Source organism: Falco peregrinus, chromosome 5, assembly GCF_023634155.1.
Source record: "Falco peregrinus isolate bFalPer1 chromosome 5, bFalPer1.pri, whole genome shotgun sequence".
In the NCBI taxonomy this organism is placed as follows: Eukaryota; Metazoa; Chordata; class Aves; order Falconiformes; family Falconidae; genus Falco; species Falco peregrinus.
Genome location: NC_073725.1, coordinates 70,633,555 through 70,656,215, shown reverse-complemented (window position 1 = coordinate 70,656,215; position 22,661 = coordinate 70,633,555). Strand labels below are relative to the sequence as shown.

The 22,661-nt window shown below is 53.4% G+C and overlaps 3 protein-coding genes across 4 annotated transcripts; 2 read left to right on the top strand and 1 right to left on the bottom strand.

The window, feature by feature from the left end:
• Positions 1-161: 161 nt before the first annotated feature.
• ABHD8 (abhydrolase domain containing 8) lies at positions 162-10,585 on the bottom strand. The gene is made up of 5 exons (XM_005244145.3): positions 10,251-10,585; positions 3,798-4,560; positions 3,024-3,194; positions 2,625-2,841; positions 162-2,509 (listed from the first exon to the last, which is right to left on the bottom strand). Exons 2-5 carry the CDS (start codon positions 4,550-4,552, stop codon positions 2,360-2,362), a joined length of 1,293 nt encoding a protein of 430 aa, XP_005244202.1. The 5' UTR covers positions 4,553-4,560; positions 10,251-10,585; the 3' UTR covers positions 162-2,359.
• A 1,244-nt stretch (positions 10,586-11,829) lies between these two features.
• Positions 11,830-12,678, top strand: MRPL34 (mitochondrial ribosomal protein L34). The gene is made up of 2 exons (XM_013304653.3): positions 11,830-11,944; positions 12,103-12,678. Exons 1-2 carry the CDS (start codon positions 11,901-11,903, stop codon positions 12,404-12,406), a joined length of 348 nt encoding a protein of 115 aa, XP_013160107.1. The 5' UTR covers positions 11,830-11,900; the 3' UTR covers positions 12,407-12,678.
• Positions 12,679-13,206: 528 nt separating this feature from the next.
• On the top strand, positions 13,207-21,949 carry DDA1 (DET1 and DDB1 associated 1). 2 transcript variants are annotated; one of them, XM_005244146.4, is made up of 5 exons: positions 13,207-13,300; positions 17,733-17,813; positions 18,275-18,326; positions 18,659-18,720; positions 19,756-21,949. In XM_005244146.4, the coding sequence occupies exons 1-5, from the start codon at positions 13,298-13,300 to the stop codon at positions 19,864-19,866; spliced, it is 309 nt and encodes a 102-aa protein (XP_005244203.1). In that variant the 5' UTR covers positions 13,207-13,297; the 3' UTR covers positions 19,867-21,949. The 2 variants fall into 2 exon arrangements, with proteins under 2 accessions (XP_005244203.1, XP_055660852.1); XM_055804877.1 differs by lacking the exon at positions 13,207-13,300 and adding an exon at positions 13,307-13,558.
• Positions 21,950-22,661: the final 712 nt, after the last annotated feature.

Here is a 22,661-nt window from a genome sequence, read left to right as displayed (position 1 = left end):
TTGGCTAAGAAATCTAAGCTGCCTGTGATTTCTGACTTTGCTTCCCCACTCTGCCCTGCTCCTCAGACAGCCTCGCTGCACCCCAGTGTGTACCCGGGTGCACGGACACACGGATGTCTCCCCACGCCCGGCACATCTCTCCCATCATAGTCGGACGCGGCTGAGAATATAACACGGCTTTACTGTATGAAATGGCACTAACACGGCGTGTGGCTCAGCAGCAGGGTTACGGTGTGTAGTTTGCCTTGGCTTTAGCACAAGCGATGTGGGTACAAGCGGCACAGACTCCGTGGCAAACAGAAGTTGAAGAGCTGTGGCCCGCAGCCAGGCACCAACAGTAGCCTGGAGCCGGCTGGGGGGGTCACGGCGGGGGCAGAGCCGTGTTTTGGGGTATGGTGACATTTCTGGGTACCCTCACTGCAGACCCTGGCCGTGCTGCGGGGTCTCCCCCGGCCAGGATGCAGTGGGAGGGATGTTGCAGAGGAAGGCTCGTGGAAACAATTTAAATCCAGGGTCATTAAAATTCTCATTATGAGACAGGTTGCGGCAGCAGCGGGCAGAGGCGGGCACCGGCAGAGGGACAGCTCTGTCCCAACGGAGCAGGGCTGCCTGGGGACACTCATCACACAGGGTCCCCATCATGCCAGGGCTGACTCTGAAGGACCCTTCCTCTCCTACCTCACTCACTTTGGGGAGAACGATGGGCTCAGCCTCGAGGAAGGCGCGCTGCCGGTGGGTGCCAGCTCCGGTTGGAGCAGCCCTGCCCAGCCAGGAGCCCCTCGAGCCAACCTGGGGTGCCTCGGTGTGCTGCCAGCGCTGGTCAGGGTGAAGAGGGGCTGGGTGGGACGGGGACCGAGGGCGAGGTTTCTGTGGGACTGGCTATTTCTTTGGTTTAGATGGGGGGAAATAAGAGGGAAACAAAGCAGGGAGTGGCTCCGCTCTTTGGGTAGTGGGGAGGCTGGGACCATCCCCCAAGCACAACATCCTCCTGGCTCGCTTGGGCTCCCACCCATCCCGGCATGGCTGGGAGCCCCCAGACCCTGTGACAGAGCCCAGGTCCGCGCTCGACACTTCTCATGTACCTTCTCGCTCCTGCCTGGCTCCGGGCAGCAGGATGCAAAGCGCGGAGGGGAGGAGATGTTGAGACTGGTGGGTTGAGTACAGAACGGTGTCAGCAGGTAACGAGCTGTTGTCTGTTGGGATCAGGCAGTTGCGGTTGGCTTCGTTGCTCCTGTGTTGCTCTGAGACCCCGTGGATCTGTACAGGAGTCATCAGCAAGGACGGACACAGCGGCAATGGCACAGTGTATTGCTGGTCCCTTGAGGGACGAGTGTGATCCCAGTGGGCATGTGGTCCGGGAGGGGGTGGTAGGTCCCAGAATCATGGAGGAGCTAGAAGCTGGGAAGGGCGAACGGATCAGATGCTGCAGGAGTCGCTATGTGGTGGTGATGGCTCCGAGCATCTTGAAGATGTGGCAGCAGGAGGGGGAGCAGGGGGCTCCACAGAAGCCAGTGCTGCAGTACCTAAAGCAATGGTGGCTGGGGACATGACTGCACAGACGGTGGCACCGGGGGACCGTGGGACCACAGGAGAGCTCAAGTTTGGCTTGTCTTCTTCATCACAGCCATGCCAGTCCCACCATGGTGGGGGAGCTGGCGGTCCTTCTGGCCATGTCCACAGGAGCAGGTCACCTCCTTGTCCTCATCTCCTGGCCGGGCAGAGATGAGCCATGCAGACCCTCCTCAGTGCCAAGTGGGAGCTGCTCAGCGCCACACGCACGGCTGCTGGGAATAACCCCTGGAGGCCAGGGCATGGGGGTCTCATCCTCCCAGCCCTGCAGATGGCTCAGGCGAGGCACCGTGGGGGCTCAGGCGAATCCCACTGCTGAGGCCAAGGAGCCTTTGGTTTCCCCTTAAAGCAATCCCAGCTCAGCTCCTCTAGCCCTGGCCGGGAAGGTGCCAGAGCTGATGTGCTCTCCCTGAAGGAAGCCCTCTGAGTTCTTCCCATTTTGCTGCAAGTGGGACCAGTCTCCCTGCAGTCGCCCTCTCTCCGTCCCCGGGGGGTCGCTGCATGAGGAAAATAATACTACAAAGAAACAGGATGAAGACGCTCCAGCGGCTGCCATGCCGTCCCCAAGGGGATGGGGACCAGGTCTGCCATGTTCCTACTGCCGACCCTGCACACCCCTGCCTGGGGGAGCCTCCGTGCTCCACCACCAGCCTCTGATGCGGCCGGGAAAGAAAATCAGCTGAGCTCCCGGCGAGGGCAGCCTCTGCCGCACCCCTCCGCTCTCGCAAACCCCTCTCCGCTCCGAAACATCTCTCCCATCGGAGCAGCCCGGTCACCATGTCCCGCCGCCTTATTTCTTCTCCCCTTGCCCGTCCCCAGCTGGTGTCTCGGGCTCCCACAGGACGAACTCGTGGAGCAGCGTGTTCACTGTCTCAGGACACTCCATCATCACCATGTGGCTGCCCTCGTCAATCACCTTCAGGAAGGCAATCAGCAGGATCTGGAGGGAGACGGTGGCAGTGGCAGGTGTCAGTGCTGGGACGAGCCCCCTGCCCGCATTGCTGCGTGCCGGCAGGCAGACCCCAGCCCTCACCCAGCCCCACTCGGTGCCGTACCTCAGCCATGCGCTGGTCCTCCTCCACCGGGACGAACTTGTCGTGCATGCCGTGCACAAGGAGCACAGGCACGGCCAGCTCCGCGTGGTAAACCTCGTCGCCCTCCGGCCAGTATTGGCCGCTCATCATGGCACGCAGCACAAAGGAGGACACGTTGAAGGCATTGCCTTCCTTCAGCAGCTGCTTCTCTTTGGCACCCTGGCGAGCGAAGCCAGCCCTGCGGGATGGAGCCGGCACAGGCAGAGGGTTAGCCCAGCCCAGCGCTCAGCATCAGGGGGACAGGAGCATGGGGGATGCCGCTGGCAGGACACCGTGTCCCTGCCCGTGGTGGCTGGAAGCCAGGTTGGCTGGGGACCTTCCAACCCTTCCCAGCGCCGCGGTGCTGGGATGGCCACTCACTTGAGGAAGCTCCAGGCCAGGCACGGGGACAGGCAATGCAAGACGCAGGTGGGCATGTTGAAGATGGAGCAGAGGCTGGGCTCCAGCGCTGTCGGGCCCCCTCCGTTGATCATGATCACTTTATGGACCAGGTCTGGGTACTCGTGGGCAAGGAAGGTGCAGAAGGACACCCTGTGGGGAGAGACAGACATGGTGGCCATGCTCCAACCCCATGGCACCTGAATGCTGCATCCCAAGGCAGATTTCAAGGATCCATGGCTGCATCCCAGGCTATGCCCCCTTGTTTGACCCCTGCTCCCCCTTTCTAGAGCAGGGTAACTACAGCAGGTGCCCTGCAGAGCCCTGGAAGAGGAGTTCAGCTCGGGATTTCACTCCCGTGCAGACCAAAGCAGGGTGCTTGGACCCGCTCGGGTGCTCACCAGCCTGGACCAGCCTTGTCCTTCTGATCTAATCCTGGCTTGGAGCCCATCTCTAGCTCCCTCTCCTCCCAGGGCTGCTCTCTGCACTGCTTAGTCTCCACCTAATTGACTTTCTTGGGCTTACTCTATTTATAGGCTGTGTGTTGCCAGCTTCCCTGCTGGAGGATGGGCCCTGGGATTAGCTGGACCCAGGAATGCACACCCCAAGAGGATGTAGGAGATCAGAGCTGAAGGATAAACCCAGAACAGGAAACCCCTGCCCCTGAAGCGCAGGATTTGTTGGGCATTTGCTGCTGAGAGGATGGGGGGATGTGTGAATCTATCCCTTCCCTCCTGGGACCCCCTGGTCGCTTACCCATATGAGTGTCCTATCAAGATATTCCTCTTCTTTGCGTAGCGCTTGAAGACAGCCCTCATGTCCTCCGCCAGCGCATAGAAGGTGTACGCGGCGGCAATTTGGGGAGCTGAGCTGCAGCCATGGCCGGCCAGGTCAGGAGCCACCACTTCGTAGCCCAGCTTGGTAAAGAAGTCCAGCTGCTCCTTCCAGATGTCCAGTGAGCCGCCCACGCCGTGGATGAAGAAGAGGACCACGTCACTGTGTGTCCCTTTGCAGCTCGTGATCTGCTTCTTGCAGTCGATGTTGACGACTTTCTTGGGTTTACGCTTCCGACGCTTGCCGGGGGCAGCAGCTGCTTCCCGTGTGCCGCAGCCCGGCGTGCCGGCAGGACCCTGGGCAGGAGCTTGGCCAGCCAGGTCAGAGAGCTCCAGCTCCATGGTGCTGTTGGGTTCCCCCAAGCTGTTCTGGCAGTGCAGGATCTCAGAGCGGACGGCGTCCCCCAGGTTCTCGATCACCAGCTGCCCGTTGCGGTAGACGGTGATCTTGCGCTTGCAGTGCACCATGCCCCGCTCTGGCCCCCCAGGCTGGGTTTCCTCGGGCCCCTCTGGGGCTGGGCGGTGGGGTGTGCTGTGCCTGATCCGCAGGATCCTCCCTGGCTTCACCTCCATGAAGCTGTAGCCGTTGCTGGACTCAACGCTGTCCAGCGGCCCCACGGCGTTTGTCGTCTTGCCCATCAGGCAGCAGAGGAGCCCATCGGTGATGCTGTTCAGCATTATGCTCCCTGCAACGAAGGCGACAGGTGGGGGCAGGAGAAGTGGGGTTAGTCGGGTTAGTCACCAGCTCCAGCACCCAGCGGGGACATGCTGGGGGTCCTGGTTGTGGAACAGGGGACCAGGGACAGCCCGGCCCCCCCTGCTGCTTTGCTGCCAGCCTCAGGCAAAGGCACAGCAGCACGAGTGAGGGCTCTGGGGATGCTTTGGGGGGTGAACGTGGTGCTCCCCAAATGCACAGCCCTCCTCAGCCACCTGCACGTGGGCTTCTACCCATCCAGCTTTGCCTGAGCCACGTCCCTGTCGTTGAGGCAGTGCAGTGTACACTGGCCCAGCAGAGGTGAACTCAAGTGGCTGCAAACCGTGCAGTCCCCAGCATGCAGCTGTGGGCCTCTGAGAAGGGATCTGCTCTGGCCAGGGGAAGGAACACGCAAAGAAAAGCCTGCTTGAAGTGAAAATGCTATTTCTGGCACCAAATATGGAGCTAAGGAAAGATTCAGCTATGAAAATGCATTATTTATACTGATTAAATATATATATATGTATCTCTAGCCTAAACCACCGATACAGATAGTGAAAGATGGAAATTACAGGGTTGGGAGATGAAGGTTTTAATTAAAGCCACTCCACAAACCAAGGCTGAAAATAATATAGCAAGAGGACCAGGAGGCGGGGGAGCAATGACCCAGCACCCACTTGGTGGGTGGGAAACCCCTCCCCACGTCCCTATCCAGCACCACAAGGGCTGGGGGGATGTGGCATTGTCCTTGCTGTCCCCAAGGCTTGTTCCTTGGCATTTGCTCTTTCAGATGTGGCTTTGGGAGAGGACTGCGGATGACGGGACCACCAAACCTGGCTGAGAGTGAAGCCAGACCCAAGCAAAGGCAGATGCAAGGTAGGAAAGGCTGGTGGCACTGCGAGCGCTGGTGCTGGGACCAGAGCCCAACACCATCCCGGTGATGCCGAAGGTGGCTGTGGAGGAGGCTGCGGAGGTCCTTGCTTCCCCTGGCTGGCAGCCCGATGCACGTTTATTATTGATGAAGCTAAACACAGTGAATTATTGATGTCAATGGGCAAAGAGAGCCGGAGCAGGCACTGCACAGAGGGGCTGTCCCTGCATGAGGGTCACTGGCTGCCCCCTGAGTAGTGGCTACAGGCACTGACCACGACCCCTGTGAAGGGGAGAAGGAAAAGTGTGTTCCTGGGGGGAATTTAATGTCTAAATCCCAGTGGCACTGTCAGGAGCAGCCCCCTTAGCTGCTCGAACAACCCCTTCAAGTGCAGTGGGCAGGATTGCAGGTGCTTTCCTGGCAGACCATGCGAAACTGAGCAAGGGATGGAGGCAGGCTGGGAGCGCCAGCCTCGCTCTGCAGCTTTTAACGTCCACTGCGCCTAGGGAAGCCAACGCTGCGCCCTCCTCAGAGACCCCTGTGGCCCCCAGCGTGCCCAGCCTGGCCCCTGTGCGCTCCTGCGAATGAGATGGGCTCTGCCATGAGCTGCTGGCCGCTGAGGAGCCCAGGCACACCGGCCGCAGCCCAACATGCGGCTCATGGACTTCCCCAGGAAAAACCAGCCTGTTTGCTCCAGGCAGGCGACCTGGGTAACGGTTCCCTTGGCAAAGCCGGAGCGGCTTATCTGGGGAGTGCTGCCAGCTCTCAGGACAGCAGCCAGCCTTTGATTCTCGCCCGGCTGTCGGGGACAGTGGCCCCGACTCCCACGCAAACACCATGCGAGGCTCTGGGTGCTGAATTGTAGGGACGGGAAATGCAGCAGAGCTGGTCCTGGGCGCTCATTCTCTTCGCCACTGGCTGGAGAGCCCCCCGGGGGCTCCCCCCGATGCAGGGTTTGCCCTCAGCTGCCTGCAGTCTGGTGCCTGGGCTTGCACTGGTGATCTCTCTTCTGGACGCAGGCACACCCATGCAGGATCTGGCAGCACCCAGAGCTTTCCAGCAGCTCCCTGTTGCTGAGTACCATGCTAAACAGCTGCGTCACCCACTGGGTGTCCTTCACTGCTCTGGGAATGGACCCATCCAAGCTGATGAGCATGAGGTCTCAGAGCCCTGGCAAGGAGAAGCCAAATTGGGACCTGCTCTGCGGAGCCACACTTCCAGATGGGTGATGAGCCCGAGGAGCTGGGCACCGGACTGGCTGGAGCCCTGGCTGGAAGATGCCCAGCTGCCTTTGCACCGGGATGGGCATGCCACTGCTCTTGCCACGCTTCTGAGCACCAGCTCGGTGCCAGGCTTGGGCTGCTTTTGATCCCCGAGTGGCTCTGACCTGGGAATGCTGAGCAGGGAGATGGGGCAGGTGGAAAACCCAGGGGTAGAGGGGAAACTAAGCAGACCCTGAGCCTTACTGTCCCCATGAGCACGACTGCGGGCTCTCTGCAAGGTCTTCCCACGGCTGGCAGGGCACATCCTGCCCCTGCACTGGGTATGGTCCTCCCACCATTCAGCCTGTGGGACCTGGATGTGTTTCTGCCTCTGATTTCCATAAAGCCTGGCTTTGCGCTGTGCCTCCATCTTGCAAGGTACTAATGATCTCTGTATGGATTATAAACAGGACTTCTGGCTAAACCGCCTCGACATTGATTAACTTCTCAGGATTAACTCAATTAGTCCATCCTGTTCATTTCCAGAATTGATTTGCTGGAAGGCTCTGGTGGTCAGGAGCTCTGCAGGCAGAGCCAGGAGCCCAGGCTTGGGCCACGGAGCCGCCCTCCAGCATCGTTGGCTCTGGGTACAAGCCCAGATCCTGCTGCAAGACGGGCAATTCAGCAGAGATTCCTCCGCTCGGATACACCCCGGCTGGAGCTCGTGGTCCGGGATGTGGCAGTCCCTGCTGGGTATCAGATGAAGAAAACACCACCCAAATCCCATCAGCGAGCGCGTCCCAGTCGAGCCGTTCAGTGGCTAGGTGAGAAACGGAGGGATGGGAGGTTAAGCGACTCGATTCAATGTCAAGCTTCATCCCAGGGGCTGGGAGGCAAAGTGCACCCGTCTCCCACCTCCCACACGTGTCCTCTAACCCAGCGCGCCGGCTGCTGCAGCCAGAAACATCAAGGGATGTTCCCTCCGTGAGATGAAAAGGGCTGAAAATGAAACCAGATGGATACGAAGAACTTTGCAAAGATGCCAGTAACCATGGCAATGAGCTGCTTCCCTCCCCACCCCCATCCAGGCTACCTTCCATTGCCACCACCCCCCCCAGAGCGAGATTTCGGCACCGGTTACATAAGGCCAGGCACAACAATGAGTCAGGCGCGGTGTGAACCTGCTGTCGGCCCCCGTGTCCCACGAGGACATGGCACAGACTTGGGAAGGCGGATGGCATCGCCCCCAGCTGATACCCGCATCGTGGTCACCCTGAAAATCACAGCTGCCCCCAGGAAACCGCTCTCAGCAGAAAGGGGATGCTCGAGGGATGCTGAGGATTAATCCCAAGAGGATGATTTATTGCCCAGGTCCAGACCTAGTCCCAGAGCACCCATGCAGAGTTCTCTGGCTTCACCCTCCCTGCTGCTGCGATGAATAACCCAGCTGGGGAAAAACAACTTACTGACCTACTTTGGGCTGCAGCAACTCTGATTTTATACAACTTGATGGCACCATGTCACAGCTGGAGAAAAATGGGACAAGATGTGCTGTGGCAGGGTGGAGGACGGAAAGCCTGGTGGGGTAGCATGACAGGCAGGCACACAGGGCTGACGCAGAGCCCATGGGGCTGGCACACAGCCTCGGGGGGAGGGGGCTATCAGGGCAGTGCTCACACCACGTCTGCCCCAGGGGTATGACTGCAGCATGGGCACGCTCATGGCCATGCCAGGATGGGCTAGCCACACTGGCTCTTTCCTTGCCATGCCTGCAGAGGAGATGGTCCCTGCCCCAAACGGCCTCCTGGTGCTGCCTCCCGCAGTGGTCCTGTCCCTGCTGGGTCCCTGCACACAGTGCTGGGGACAGCTGATGTCCCAAAGGTCCAGCGTGCTGGGAATGACAAAAATCTCCTCCTGCTGTCCTGTCCTCGCTGGGGAGACCTTGAATTATGGGCAGGAGTGTTTCTCCTTGACAGCCCCCAGGGCAGCAGTGAGCCCGTCCCTGCTGAGAGAAGTCCTGGTAAACATTTCATCCCAATAAGTGAGCCCAGAGCATCATTTACCACAGCAGGCAGGAGTCAGCACCTGAGCTGATGGCCATGAATCTCCCTATAACCCAGCGAGCTTGATCACAGCTCAGCACCTCCATCCCCCTCCCTGCACAGAGCCCTGGACCCTCGTAGGGAGTAGCAGGGACTTGATATCTGCTAATTCCTTGCAAATCCTTGGAGGAGAGGTGCCAGAGAGGAGCATGAGATATGCTGCAGCCAGAATCCATCCTACCATAATAATTTGTTCAGCTCTAATCCCTTCCCTCCGGGGCTCACGAGTATTAATGATGATACACGACACTCCTGAGGAATGAGCAAATATTATTATTCTCTTCCCAACCTCCCCCCCCCATTCACACTCTGCAAAGTAGAGAAACTGCAGCATTGAAAAAATACATAAAGAGAATGTCTGTTAAAGCACCGATCTCAGAAACATGCAAGAAAATGTTTATGCTGCAAAGTAAACTTCCCTCAGGGGGAATGTGAAAAAGCCACTTCAGCTGGTGGCAAACACCTGGATTTATTCTGTTATGCCTGGCTTCCCCATCCTGATACAATTACAGCAGCTTTATCAGGACAGTCAGGAGCAAGTGGTCAGGAAGGCTTTATCAGTGGTACAAACGAAAAACGAAGGAGGCAGCCCTGAGATCCTCAGCACAGACAGGGATGCAGCCGAAGCCCGCACCTTCCCTGGGGGGGGAGGACCGGTCCCCATCCACGGGCAGGGACTTTGCCGAGGACGCAGACAAATCAAATCCGGTCAAGAAACGGCATGGGAGGAAAAGCAGAGCGTCTGTAAGACACACGGCTGCCTGGAGCCGTGGCTGGCTGCCTGCCACACGTCTCTTTAGGAAGGAAGAAGACCTTGAGAAACAAAAGATTATGCAACGCACAGCGGAGTAACCTGTGCCTGACCTCTGCGACCAAAATCCCACTTAACCTCCTCCGTTTTCCAAACATCCTAGATTTCCAAGAGGGTTGCCCCTACTCCCACCGCATAGCCGCAGAAAAGCCGGTTGGATTCCTCCGGCAGCAAACATCCTCCAGCAGCAGGCTGGAAGAAACCATTGCAAGGAGGCAGGAGAAGGAGAAAACCCTGCCCCCTCCGCCGGGCAACGATGCGTGCAGGTGCCCCCTCGATCTCCAACCAAAAAATCCAAGCAGATTTGACACGCACATAGCAACAGCAGGGCTTCAGTCAGAGCCAGCAATCATTTACTGCAATTGCATCACAACAGAAGCCATCCCCTAAGTTATATCGCTGAGCAGCTTTTTATAACCCCGCACTCAAAGCACGCTGAATGTAACAGGGTTATTTAAGCACGAGCAATAACGTGCCGCTGCAAGGCTACCATCTCTCCTTCGCTCCCTGCAAGCCCATCTAAAGCCTCTCAAATCCCTTCCCATCGTCAGCTGTAAAAAAACACATCTTGTGGCTATTTTGCTCCCCGTGCCGAGCACCTTCCTCCCCTCTGCTTCAGGGCATGCCCTACATCACGGCTTGTGTTCTGCACAAAGGGAGAGAGAGAGAGAGAGAGAGAGAGAAGAGGATGCTCACCTCATTTATTGACAAGGGTTGTCAGGAGTCGAGATTGCAAATGAAAGGCTTAAATCTTGCAGGAGGCAAAGGGGGAAAGGAAGAGAAGCCCGAGGCGGTGGGTGCCTGTGCAGGATGCAGGGTACCAGCGCTGGCAGGCTGCTCAGCTTTTCAGCTCCTCCGATTACAATTTTTTTGCCTGTCTGGTGGGAAGGATGGAGCAATGCCTTCAGCTCAGCTCATCTGCTTTAGCCTGAAATCTCTCCTTCCATCTTCTCCCCACCAGCAGCTTCATAACTGAGCTCTGGGGTTTGGGGGTGCTATTTGTCCTTGTAGTCTATAGCCATAGAAAGCCCCTTAAATCCCTCCTAAAGAGGAGGGCTTTCGGCGTGACAGACAAGGAGACTTGCCAGTCAAAGCAAGACCCAGCGCAGCCCCTCTGCCCGCCCATAGGGAGCCTGCCAGGAGCTGGGGGAGCGGGAGGACTCGCCCTAGTTTTTTGCCCCTTCCAGCGGGATGAGTTACCGAGTTCCTTTTTTACATTTTCTTGTTTTCTTGCCATTCTGGTATTTGTGGCTTCCTGGAGGTCACGAGCGTGTTGGTGCCGCAACCGTGTTAGAGCTCAGCACCGAAAACATGAATGTGGAGACCCCACGGGCCGGGGCAGGAGGGCAAAGATAAAATCACAAATGTCTCTCGGGTTTATTTGCACGGGTGTGGGTTTGGGAGGGCTGCAGTCACATCCCCCCATCCTGACGGGCTGACTTCTGGCAGGAACACAACAAACCAGTGCAGAAAACCCCCAGAGCTGGTCCCTGCTCTTGGCAATACAGCTGGGCTGGGCTCCAGAAAAGCCATCTGAAGGATTTTTTCAATGATCAGAGGACGACTGAGCCTTTATGGGTTACTGGTGACTCACCCTCTGACCCCCCCAGGCAGCCCTCCTCCTCCTCCTCCTGCTCTGTAAAACACAGATAATCGCATTTGCCTGCTTGGGAACAGGAATTGGCTGAAACTCCCGGTAGGTGCCTTCGCATGTCTTAGGTGCTGGTGCTCTATCCACATATATATGAGCAGACAAAGGTGAGCAGAGAGTCTGGTGCCAGTTTACCCTCCACTAAGCCAGCCACAGTGCCTGCCAGAGGCTTCCAGAAATGGATGTCAGTGCTTGTTGGGCCAATTTTGGGAGCAGCCCTCTCCGTGGTGAGAAGAACAGCGGGTAGGCCGTGCAGGGAGGGCTGCGGCAGTGGCAGGGCCCTGGGCCACGGTGGTGGCAGGGCCCTGGGCCGCACCTGGCTCTCCCGCCGCACCAAATGCCGGAGCCGACACCGGTAGAACCGTCCAGGCAAGGAAGAAATGAACCTTTACAGACGGCTTTTGCGCTGTTGGTGGCGTGTGACAGGGCCGGACCCCTCCTCCGCCGCGGGAGGCCCCGGCGCTGCGCAGGCCCGGGCCCAGGCCGTACCCCGCGGCTGTTGCCATGGTAACGGCGCGGCGCGCCCGACCCCGCCCCAAGACTACAACACCCATCGTCCCTTCCGGCCCGCCGCTTATGCCCCGCCCGGCCACGGCGCATGCGCGCTCCCCGCCGGCCGCGATTGGCCGTGCGCAGGCAGCCAATAGGGAGCGGTGTTGTTCGGGGGACGGTGCTGTCAGGACGGGCGGAGGGCAATGGCGGCGCTAGGCTGCTTTTGGCCCCGGGCTGTTGGCGGCAGGTAACGGCGGCGGGTGGTGACACCCGGGGGGCGGCGGGGCCTGGGCCGCGACAGCCCCGGCCCTCATGGCTCCAAAGAACCCCTTTATTTTCCTGTCAGCGGCAGCGCCGGTCTCGCTCTTCTTACCTGTCGTGTATTTTTTCTTTTTTTCCCCAAAGATTTTTACTATTGAAGCAAGCAGCAGGCTGCTTTTTCCAGCTCCGACCAGCCTCAGTACTCTCAAGTCCCCTGGAGCTCCCTCTCAGAAGCTGCCTCCCCTTGAAGCCCACAGGCCTCGGCCCCAGCCCCGTGTCCTCCTGGAACCACCAGCAGATCCGCACCAAAGCGCGTGGTAACGAGTACCAGCCCAACAACCGCAAGCGCAAACGAACCCACGGCTGGATCAAGCGCATCAGCACCCCGGGTGGCATCGAGGTCATCCTGCGGCGCATGCTGAAGGGCAGGAAGTCTCTGACCCACTGACAGCCCTTCTGGCCAGGTCGACGTGGTGTGGGGCAAGCCTGAATCAAGCCCTTGGGCTCTGTTAGTGGCTCGTGCCGAGCAAGGCTGTGCAGAGTTGCAATGACCGCGTGTCCCTCCTGGGTCAGAAGCATGTGAAGCATTGCGCTGGCTTGAGCATGGTCTCTCGAGGGCTTTGTTTAATGGCTCTTCTTAAACTGTAAAATTATTGTTTGGTTCAAAAATAAACTTAGGAAAACACGAGGTGTAAATAAAGCCCAGTGACTCGCCTTGAACTTGCTGCGTTAATTGTTAGTGCAAAACTTAACCGGGAGAGGGAAGCGGGCTTGCTGGCGGGTTCACAGTGCTAGGGAGCAATCGGGAGGGTGGCACCGGTGTGGAATTAGGGCTGGTGGCAGAGGGAACTTCAGTTTTAGTTTACATTGGCCGCCCCAGCCGTGCCTCTCCCCATCCCGGTCCTCCATCCCCCTGCCGCGCTTCAGGATCAGGGTACTGGCTCTGGTTTGCGGAGGGGAGGACCTGCCTTCTGGCTCCTGTTCTCCCAACGCTTTTAATGAACCGCCGCCTAACAAGCAGCGCTTCATTAAGGATGGCCGAGGGGAACGGAGGCACGGACTACGCCTCCCGGCGTGCCCCGCGGGCGGCGCTACATCCGGGTCCTCCAGCCCTGCGCACACACCCCACCCCACGGGCCCTCCGAACGGGCATTTCCTGCCTCAACCGAACCCTACGCACCTAAGCGCCGCCATGAATGACGGGCGTGACGCCTAATAGAAGACGAGAACGGCGCGGCGCGGGCCAATAGCATAGCGCGGGGCGGGCAGTGGAGGCAGTGGGTGGGGTGAGGCGCGGCGGCGGGGGAGGGCCGGCTCCTCACGGCTGGCGGCGGCGAAGATGGTAGGTGCCTCCCGCCCCCCGCCCGAAATGGCGGCACCCCCAGCCCGGGCCTGGGAGGGGAGCGCGACCCGGGAGTCCCGCCGCCGTTGCCTCGCCGGCCGCGCTCCGCTGCCCCACCCAGCCCGGCGAGGAGGGAGGGCCCGCGGCCGCCTCGGGCCCTGCAGGGCCCGCACCCTCCGGCGGCCCCGCCCGGGGCCTAAGCGGGGGCAGGGGGGCGAGGGGGCTGCGGGGGCCGGGGCAGACGGTTGGGGACCCGAGGTGGGTGGTGCCTCACCCTCTGGAACGGGGGTGCGGGGGGGCCGGGGTACCCCAGGCCGGGGGTGTTGCGCGTCCCTGCTGACAGGGGGGTGCGGGCGGTTGCTAGGCCCCGGGCCGGGGGGGCCCCGCACCCACAGGCGTGGAGGGCTTGTAGCACCCCAAGATGGCGGGGCTCCCCACCCCCAGGGGTGGGGGATAAGGAGAATAGGGACACCCTAAGATGGGGGCATACCCCTTCTCTTGGGGTGGGGTGATGAGGGGGGCTGGGGTGCTCCAGGCTGGGGGGTTTCCCTGCTTCTAGTGTTTGAGGGGGGGCTGTGGTGCTTCAGGGTATGGGCTATTCCCCACCGTGGCTGGAGGGTGAGGGCTCCCACAGGGCGTGGAGTCTTCCTCCCACTTGGGGATGGAGGGCTGAGGGCAGCTGGGGCAGTACCAGGGTGCGGGGTGTTCCCTCCACCTCCAGGACTGGGGGGCAGAAGAGGGAGATGGGAGCTCCTCCGAGGTGTGGGGTGCACCCCTGTGCCCCAGGGCTGATGTGCACTTGGGGGGCTGGGTGTGTGTGCAGGTTTTTCAATCCTTTCTGTGCCCCCTAAGCAGCAACAGGCACTTGGTCTGGTGCCTGAGTGTTCGGTGGTGACTGTCATAGCCAAGAGGCTTCCAGTCTCCCTCCTTCCGTTTGTAGCAACGTAGTAATTTTTGGAGAGAGTTTTCCTTCTGCCCCTTCACAAGCTTGGGAGCCAAGGGAAAAACAGTGGTATCCCTGTGGTTTCTGCGTACAGGTGTACCACGGCTGAGAGCTTAGGTGGCCATTCCCAAGCCTGCGTTAGTTGTTTACCTCTAACCCATGTACACGTGTGCGTGCATCATGCTGGGCCAGAGCCCTGCGTTCAGTGTCTGTGTGCTGGGCCCTGGCAATCTGAGCGTTGTTACTGCGGTTCCTTTCTAAAGCTGAGAGTGGGCCACAAACAGGTGGGGGTTTTTCACCTTTCTGCTTTTAGATGAGGACTGTCATCTTCCTAGGAAGCTGAGCACCGTTGTTGACACAGGAACAGTAGATGCGTATCTTCACTTCCTAAATCATAGAAGGAACCAGCGTGGTCTTCTGAAGTTGCATAATTGCACTTGTTTCAGGTTTTTTGGGTTTGCCTTTCCCCAAAGGAAATGAGGCATCTGCTCGGTTTGGGTGCTGGTTTTTCATTTCCATGCAGAATGCTCAATCAGCTTTGATAGCTTGGCCGGGGCACGCTTTCTTTGGTTAAAGAGTGGCAGAAGGCACGCAGGCGGAACGTTTCCTCATGTGACATTACCCAGGAGGTATGACTTGGTGTGCCTTGTGCGATAGGTGTGTAAACACAGCAGCGACCTGCCGGGGCTTATTTATCTGGTGCCCTTGGAGCAGATAAGGATCATTGCACTTGGAGTATTGTCTAATTATGAATATCCAGGAATATGACTCCAGGCAATTCCCCTGAGGGGGCCTTTTAGATGATCTCCGAGATCTTATCAGCAGATAGCTGCAGAAATGTGCACGTATCCAGCAGGATTGTTGGCGGGATGGTCTGTGTCACTGACAACCAGACTTTTCAGTTGAACTGGCGATGAGTGCTGAACGTGCTGGCTGAAGCCTGGGTTGGAGAAATGTCCGTCTCGTGCTCAGCCATTTTAGTGTCCCTGTTCTGCTCTGGCAAAGTTACGCCAGAGCAGTGGGCGCTGCTGGCAGGGCTGGGGCTGGCCCACCCAAGTTGGCCTGAGAAAAGGAAAGGTGGTGGCCAGGAGCCAGGGTTGCTCGTGGCTGTTAAGAGCCGAGGTCTCCAGAGTGTAGCAACCTTCCTGCTTGCCAGCCTGCACTTAGCTGCAATAGATCCTGCTTCAGTTGTTTATATTATGGGAGGGGAACCCCACATTCGCCATTTAAATTGCATTTTGACTGATAATTTTAACAGTATTTTTGCAGCTTCCTGGGTGTAAGTCCATCTGCTGTCAAAGTCTGTTAAAAGACCACGGAATCCCTGGTGAGAGCTGTGCGCCTGCTTATCCAGCCTCTTTCCAGGGAAACATGGGCTCTGCTAGACCAAATCCCTGGCTGGCAAGGAGGGAATAGTCTATTATGAAGAACTTGGGGTGAGCTGCAGTTTATTGAAGAGGTACTTGAAGTTGTGTGCTTCTAAATAAGAGCAGTTATTTTCCATTCTTATAAGCAGTAATAAAGCCAAGTAGTTGTTAGGCTTTTGCTGCAATAAAAGAAATCAAGGACATGCCTGTCTCTTTCTGGATTAGGCTGGTGTAGCAGAGCAGGTTACTTTGTCATAAAAAGCCTGCAAATTTAATGTGATGGGAGGGTGAGATGCTTTGAAATGTAACGGGATATTTTTAAAGATCCTCAATCCTTCTAAACAGGAATATAATTAGTTCACTAATCGGTGCCGACTGTGGAAGTCAGTGAGAACAGATGAACAGAGAAATCTATGGGGGCAGGCATGGGAAGTGGTGAGCTGAGAGCACAACACGGTCCAAAACTGAGTGTTTCTGTTATAGCAGAGCCAGAAGAACCTGCCGTAATTCCTGAGCTTGGCCACGGTACAGATGTTGTGCAGATGAGCAAGCGATGGACTCGGGACTGAAGGCAGCGAAGGCGCAGGGAAATAGTGTTGGGCCTGTGGGGGTTAAGATGGGCAAGAGAAATTTGCAGTTTGTTGTTTGAACTCAAGTCTGGTATTTTAACAGATTATTTCTAAAACCAGGCATATGGGAAGGGTTGAATGTGGAAACTAGAATGTTAGTAGAGTTCTTAAGAACAAAAGCATGAATAATATTTTCTGGTTTGGCCAATTATAGCTCTTTGTTTTGAATTAAAGATGCAGTGTTAATAAAAATAATGGCTTCTACTTAAATGAAAACAACATCTTCCAACCTAGCAGTTTTGCAGCAGTAGTGTCCATTTTTGTGTTGCTTCTAACACTGAAATTAAATGACTTCTCATCTGCTGCTTAACTGTCCTTTTAAAATTGCTTATAAACAAGGTGATATATGTCCCAGAGTAGAATCCTTCAGTGTTCAGTCTAACAGGCTTTGAATCTTTAAGCAAGTATCATTATGATAGAGCTAGCTGGCCTAATGAATTAGAAGGGATGTCTCAGGATCTCTGTTCTGCTTATTGCACAGGTACATCTTACATTTATTACCCACCTTCTCTTTAAAGACATTGCTGGGCCTCTTTCTTTCTCTCTGCTGTGAGGAGAGGGGCTCCAACACACTTTTAAGCCTGGTTTTCTCCTGATCCCCTAAAGTTCTCCTTCCACCCTCCTTTGGAGATGGGAATTCCTGTTTCAAGCTGCTACGGCTTAATTAAACTGAGAGGGCTCTGCAGGGTTCCCCCAGCTGTTTAGCAAATAGCTTTGCTGGCCTGTGTGATCAACAGTTTTGTTGTGAGTGGTGATCTAACCACTTCCAGCAATACTTGGGATTTTTTTTTTTTGATGTACCAGTAGCTTTGACGTGTGTAGGAATGTGATCCTTCAGAAAAATAAAAATAAAGTTGGGTCAGGCTGATAAGCATGCAGTAAGGTTTGGGCTTTTGGGGCTCTGTAGGCTTTTATTGCTCTGTGGAACCAGCCTTGTTCTATGACAAAGAATGGAAACTGGGAAAGTGAAAGAGCAACTAGTTTGATATAGTGTAATATTCAAGGGCTTCAGACATCAGCGTAGCTGCAGCAGAGTTTCTCATGTGATATCGTGATTTGTGCTGGCAAATTACTGTGAAATCTGGTCTGCTTATCAATAGTGTTTGTACCTGTGTGGTGCAAATCTTCCTTCTGTCAGAGCTCACCCAACTGGACACACACACACACACCCTTTTTTTTTTTTTTTTTTTTTTTAATTGCCTACATGCCAAAACAGATTTAACTAGCAGCTTTCTGACTGAATTACTGAACTTTGAGGATATAACAAGCCAAATGCAGAAGTTGGGGGTTGGCTTACTTTATAAAAACAGTTTGGGGTGGGTTTCAATATCCCAACAGGCATCTCCCTAGCTGGGACCTGGCAGCATCCTTCAGTTCCTGCTGTTGTCTGACCCAAACAACTCCTTTGAGAACCAACACAAAGCAAACAACCTTCAGAATATCACTCTTTCTTGCTTCACCTACTTCTTTCTTTGTATTCTGTGTCTCTTTAGGCAGATTTTTTGAAAGGATTACCTGTCTACAACAAAAGCAACTTCAGCAGATTCCATGCGGATTCTGTATGTAAAGCATCGGTAAGTGTTGCCACATCCTGCTGCTTCAGGGGAAGGTTTTCTTGCACGGCTCAAAGGGTGCTAAAGTGACATAAACTTGAAATGAGTATTTTGTTTCTGAAAAAAACCCATGTGTGATAACAGCTGATAGTTCATGGGTTGAGATTGGCCAGGAAAACTTGCTGCTTGCTTTGGTAAGGAATGTGTCCTCACATCAGCCAAACTGCATCTGTGGTGCTTTCTTTATGTCTGTGTTCTTTAATAGTAGTCTTATGTCCTGAAAAGCATCTAAAAAATGGATCACCTTCCTTATATGTGTGTTTTAAAAAGCTGTAGCTGCACACTGTCATGTAACAGGGCAGAATATCACAGTGCATTCGTAGCCTGCATTAATGAGGGCCTTTTGGTTGGTTTAGCTGTGTTTGGGTTAAAAATCACCTTTTTGCTGTCTTTGTTCTGTAACTGTTCTAATTCTTCTACAGAATAGAAGACCATCAGTATATCTTCCCACGAGAGAATATCCGTCTGAACAAAGTAAGTCTGCCTTGCTAAAGTTTTGAGGTTTTTAATAATTTCATTCTGTTCTAATATTAAAAATCTGGCATGCACATAATCTCCTTTATTCTGAACTTCAGATAAGGTGATATTATTGAACTTGTCACCGCAGTGACTAGCAATGTATGTCTGGTTACTGGGGTTTTTGTGCTTTTCCTCTATCAAATGATCAGCATTCCTGCATCCTGTCCTTTCATTAAAAAAGACCGTGCTTAGTATGTGAAGAAATGTGGTTATTACTGCACCATTTGAAAAGTCATCTTTAAAATTACCTCAGTATGTTTCTCTCTCTCTTTCTCTTTTTTTGGCAGTCATAGTAACAGAAAAGACAAATATACTTCTGCGTTATTTACATCAGCAGTGGGACAAAAAGGTATGGTAGTGTTTTCTTCATATTAACATTTTTGTCTCGATTTGCTGACTTGGGCTAGTTAAGCTGTATGTTAATCCCAATCAAAATGTTGAAGATTTAATAGAAAGTGTGAACTGTACTTCAGCAAAAAGATAATGCAAGGAGGCTGTCTCCGCACAACACTTCCTAAAAAAAATAATAACAACAAAACCAAAATACAAAAAAAAAACCAAACCAACAAAGTGCAAGCAGCTTTTTCTTCCATTTCCAAGTAAGGGACGTTAACTCAATGCTTACTCCAAAACTTGAGAGTCTGCAGTTACATCTCCTGCTTACTGCTGTTTTCCTTTATGACCTTGGCAAATTATTCTCCCCGTGCCTCAGTGTCTACTTTACAGCTAATGTAAAGCTGCTCTTACCTCTCAGGACTGTTAGGAGAAGACAGATGAGCTTGTGCAGAATCTGAATGCACTAATGAGGCTGTGTAAGTACCTCGGGTACAAAATCACTCCTCGTATGAGGATCACACAAGTTAGTAGGCTGTAGCTAGCGTTTGAGACTAGGAAACTGGGATACCTGGGTTGGGAGTACTTGGAGCAAGGTGACGACTTGGGAGTGGAGATGTCGAAGCAGTGAGTGTAATCATGAGCAGAGGTTGCAGAGGAAGGCGGAGAGAGGTAAAATTATAAGGAACCTTGAAGCTGAAAAGAAAGTATTTATATATATGATGGAAGGCTCTGGGAGATTTTGATAAGTTCAGGGACTGACTCAGAGCAGTCAGGAAAGAGGATCTTACGTTTGTGCAGTATTTAAGATCTATAAATAAAAAGGGCTGAGATCAATGGTGTTTTAGTCCCAGCCTCAAATCTGAAGAACAATCTAGAAGGAGCACCTTTTGGCTTTGGGCAAAATCCTTTTCAGTGTCTGTTCCAGCATGTCAGTTAGGTCATGGCATCTGAAAACTTCTGTAAATAAAAAACTTGTTCTACTGGCGCTAGCTCCCACCAGAACCTAAGGCTTTGGAGAGTTTCACTGTGGCTTTCTCTGTCCAAACAGAATGCAGCAAAGAAGAGAGATCAAGAGCAAGTGGAAATAGAAGGTGAGAATTCGGCGCCACCACGGAAAATCGCTCGGACAGACAGCCAGGATATGAATGAGGACACTTAAACTCTTGGCTTTCTCCTCTACTACTTTGCAGGCGCTTCCTGTTTTGTCTCAAAGTGTGTAAATTTTGCCCTTTGCCCCCATCTCTCACCCCTTCACTACGCAGCCCAAACCACTTCTGACTTTGTAGGAGCCAATGTATTTATTTTTTTTCTCTCCATTTTTTATTTATGCCGTAAAACTTACTGAGCAATGGTGGAACAATTCAGTAAATGATGTAGTATAACCTTAGTTCCTCCTTTCTAAAAATATACATTGTCACTTCCACAGGTTTTATTGAATCTGTTACCTAATCAACCAGGTCTAGCCATGGGAGCCTGTGTAGGAGATGTGGGTTATTCCAGAACCCTTCAGTGACGTAGGCTTTTCAATTCATGTACCCGTTGACATATTCCAAGTGGTTAACTCTTCTCTGGATGTGCCCAGTCCAGCCATAAGTGTGGGGCCTTGCTATTTTTTTCCTCAAATATTCTGAAACTGGCACTGCACTAAAAAAAAAAAATCATGGGTGTCATTTAGAGTTACGTTGATCTTAGCAAACGTGTCGTCAACTTGATATATCAGTTGTATTCTTTTTGGTCTGTTCTGTAAGGGCCACCGTCGTTTGGCAGCATACGTTATTTCATGCATCAGTGGTCATGGAGAATTTAAGTGAAAGGTGTGTTGCTTTTGTTGCTCTTAAATTCTAACCATCTCTTGGTCTTGAACGGACTATGTGCAACTTCTCCGTTGGAATAAAAGGATACTCTTATCCTATTCTGAGTATTTGATCAACAGTGTGTTTAAGCACCAGCTGGTGGCAATGAGTTGGGTAGGCACCCTGCAGGCAGCACTTGGCTGGATGAGGCTGGGAGTACCTTGGCTACTAGATTTAGTTCTGTCTCAGCTGCTGGCTCTGAGTAAAGGTACGTTGTGTTTTCCTGTGATACCGGCGTGTCTGGAACACAGTTGAGGACTTGGAGTTGATCAAAATGTGAGCTTCCATGGTCTGTGATGAAGACCAATCTCTTTTGGACTGTGACAGTTCAGTGCCTGTTGCCTGTAACCTTTCACTGACTTTTTGGTGAGAGCCAAAATGGAGACCTGTAAGTCATCTACGTAGATTCAGAGGTTCGGAGACTAAAAGGAAACAAGCATCGTCACCTGAAGGGGACAGGAAAGGTGTAGCTTAGTAACGATGTCTTGTCTGCTTTAGTGTAAGAAGCTGACTTCACACTGTGTTAGTTTAAATTGTTGCATTTATAGTTGTGCTTTTTCCTCGTTGACAAGTCTTAAACGCCAAGAAATCGCACGAACGTTTTTCTCAAGATCCTGGATCAGCCTCGTTCCGAGTGGCTGCAGCGGCCGCGAGCTTTGAGGGTTTCTGCTGTCCTTTTCTCCGCAACATCCCTGTCCAGCTGGGGGATGCCACGTATTCAGGTGTGGGGGCGAAGGGAACGTGAAGGGGAGGTAAACTGTTGCTGATGACCGTATGTTGCAAGGCAGAACCTTAGGAAGAGCAGGGCGCAACTCACGTGGTGATTTGAAATGTATGTTAGGCACCGAGTTTCTGATGCAGTGAGTGAATTTAACTTGACACTGAGTAGTTTAGAACTTCGTATCTGCCTCAAAAAATGTTACCTTTTTGCTATGGCAGTAAACTCCAAATTACTGGAATGTCGTTGAAAATGCCAACTGTGTTGGTGAAGATGAAATATCCTTGGTTTTCCATGTGATTTACTGGCGATTGCAAGAGGACTCCTCCCAGAGTTACACTGGCAAGAAGTGCTCTTGTGCAAAGTGCAAGATGTCGAGTGAAGCTGCTGTGGTAGCATCCGGCCTCGCAGGGATCAGCTGAAGCTGAAACTGAAGAATCCTTTGAAGAGCTGTGAGATACCAAAAGAGGAAACGGCCGTGCAGCTGGTGGTAAAGTGTGACCAATTTGTATGTTTAGCAAAGCTTGAGAGCTGCAGCCTTGCAGTAATGTTTGTACAGTGCTTTAAAGTTGTAAAATCCTGTATAATTCTTGATTCATATGGCAAGGTTTGAGCTTTGCTGACTTCTCTGCTAGACAGAGTGATGTACTATTAAAGAGAGTTGGCAGTTCCTTCCTGTTGTAAACCCCCATCTTTGTTCCCTCCGTGTCTTTTAAAAATGATTGATCTTGTTGGTTTTGGGAGCCTTTGAAATACTCAGTATGTTTTTAGGAGGTAAAAGAAAGTTGCCTTTTTAAATTAGCTCTGAAGTGATGGTGAAACAAGTCTTAAAAGCAACGTAACTTTGTCAGACCGGTTGGGGTTTGCTTGTTCTTGGGTTTTTTTGTTTGTTTTGTTGTGGTTTTTTTTGCTTTGGTGGCTGTGTACAAGCTGTATGGATTTCTGATACCCACAGTGAGTCTTTCTGCATCGCATCCGATCTGAAGCGAGAGCTCCCTTCCTTCTTCCTCTTCCAACTCACTTTCCACGCTGCTACTGGCTCAAGAGTGCTGTCCTCGAGCTATTGCACTTTGATCCTATATTCACGTCTGTTTAATACATGGTAAGTGTATTGGGTTTGAATGTTGCATGGAAGATCTTTGCCTAACTGTGACTTCCTGGTGCCTTAGTGCATTGAAAACAACAAAAAAATGTTTTAAAACAACAACCAACCAACCAACCAAACCCTGGGGTTTTGCTGATCGCACTGTTTGTATAATACCTAGCTCCTCTGACTTCCAACTCTCTTGTTACAAAGTGACTGAGATTTAGTGACCCTCAGGGGGTTTTTGTATATGTCTGCATAGCGGTATTTTTATTGTTTCTGTTACCAATGTATACTAA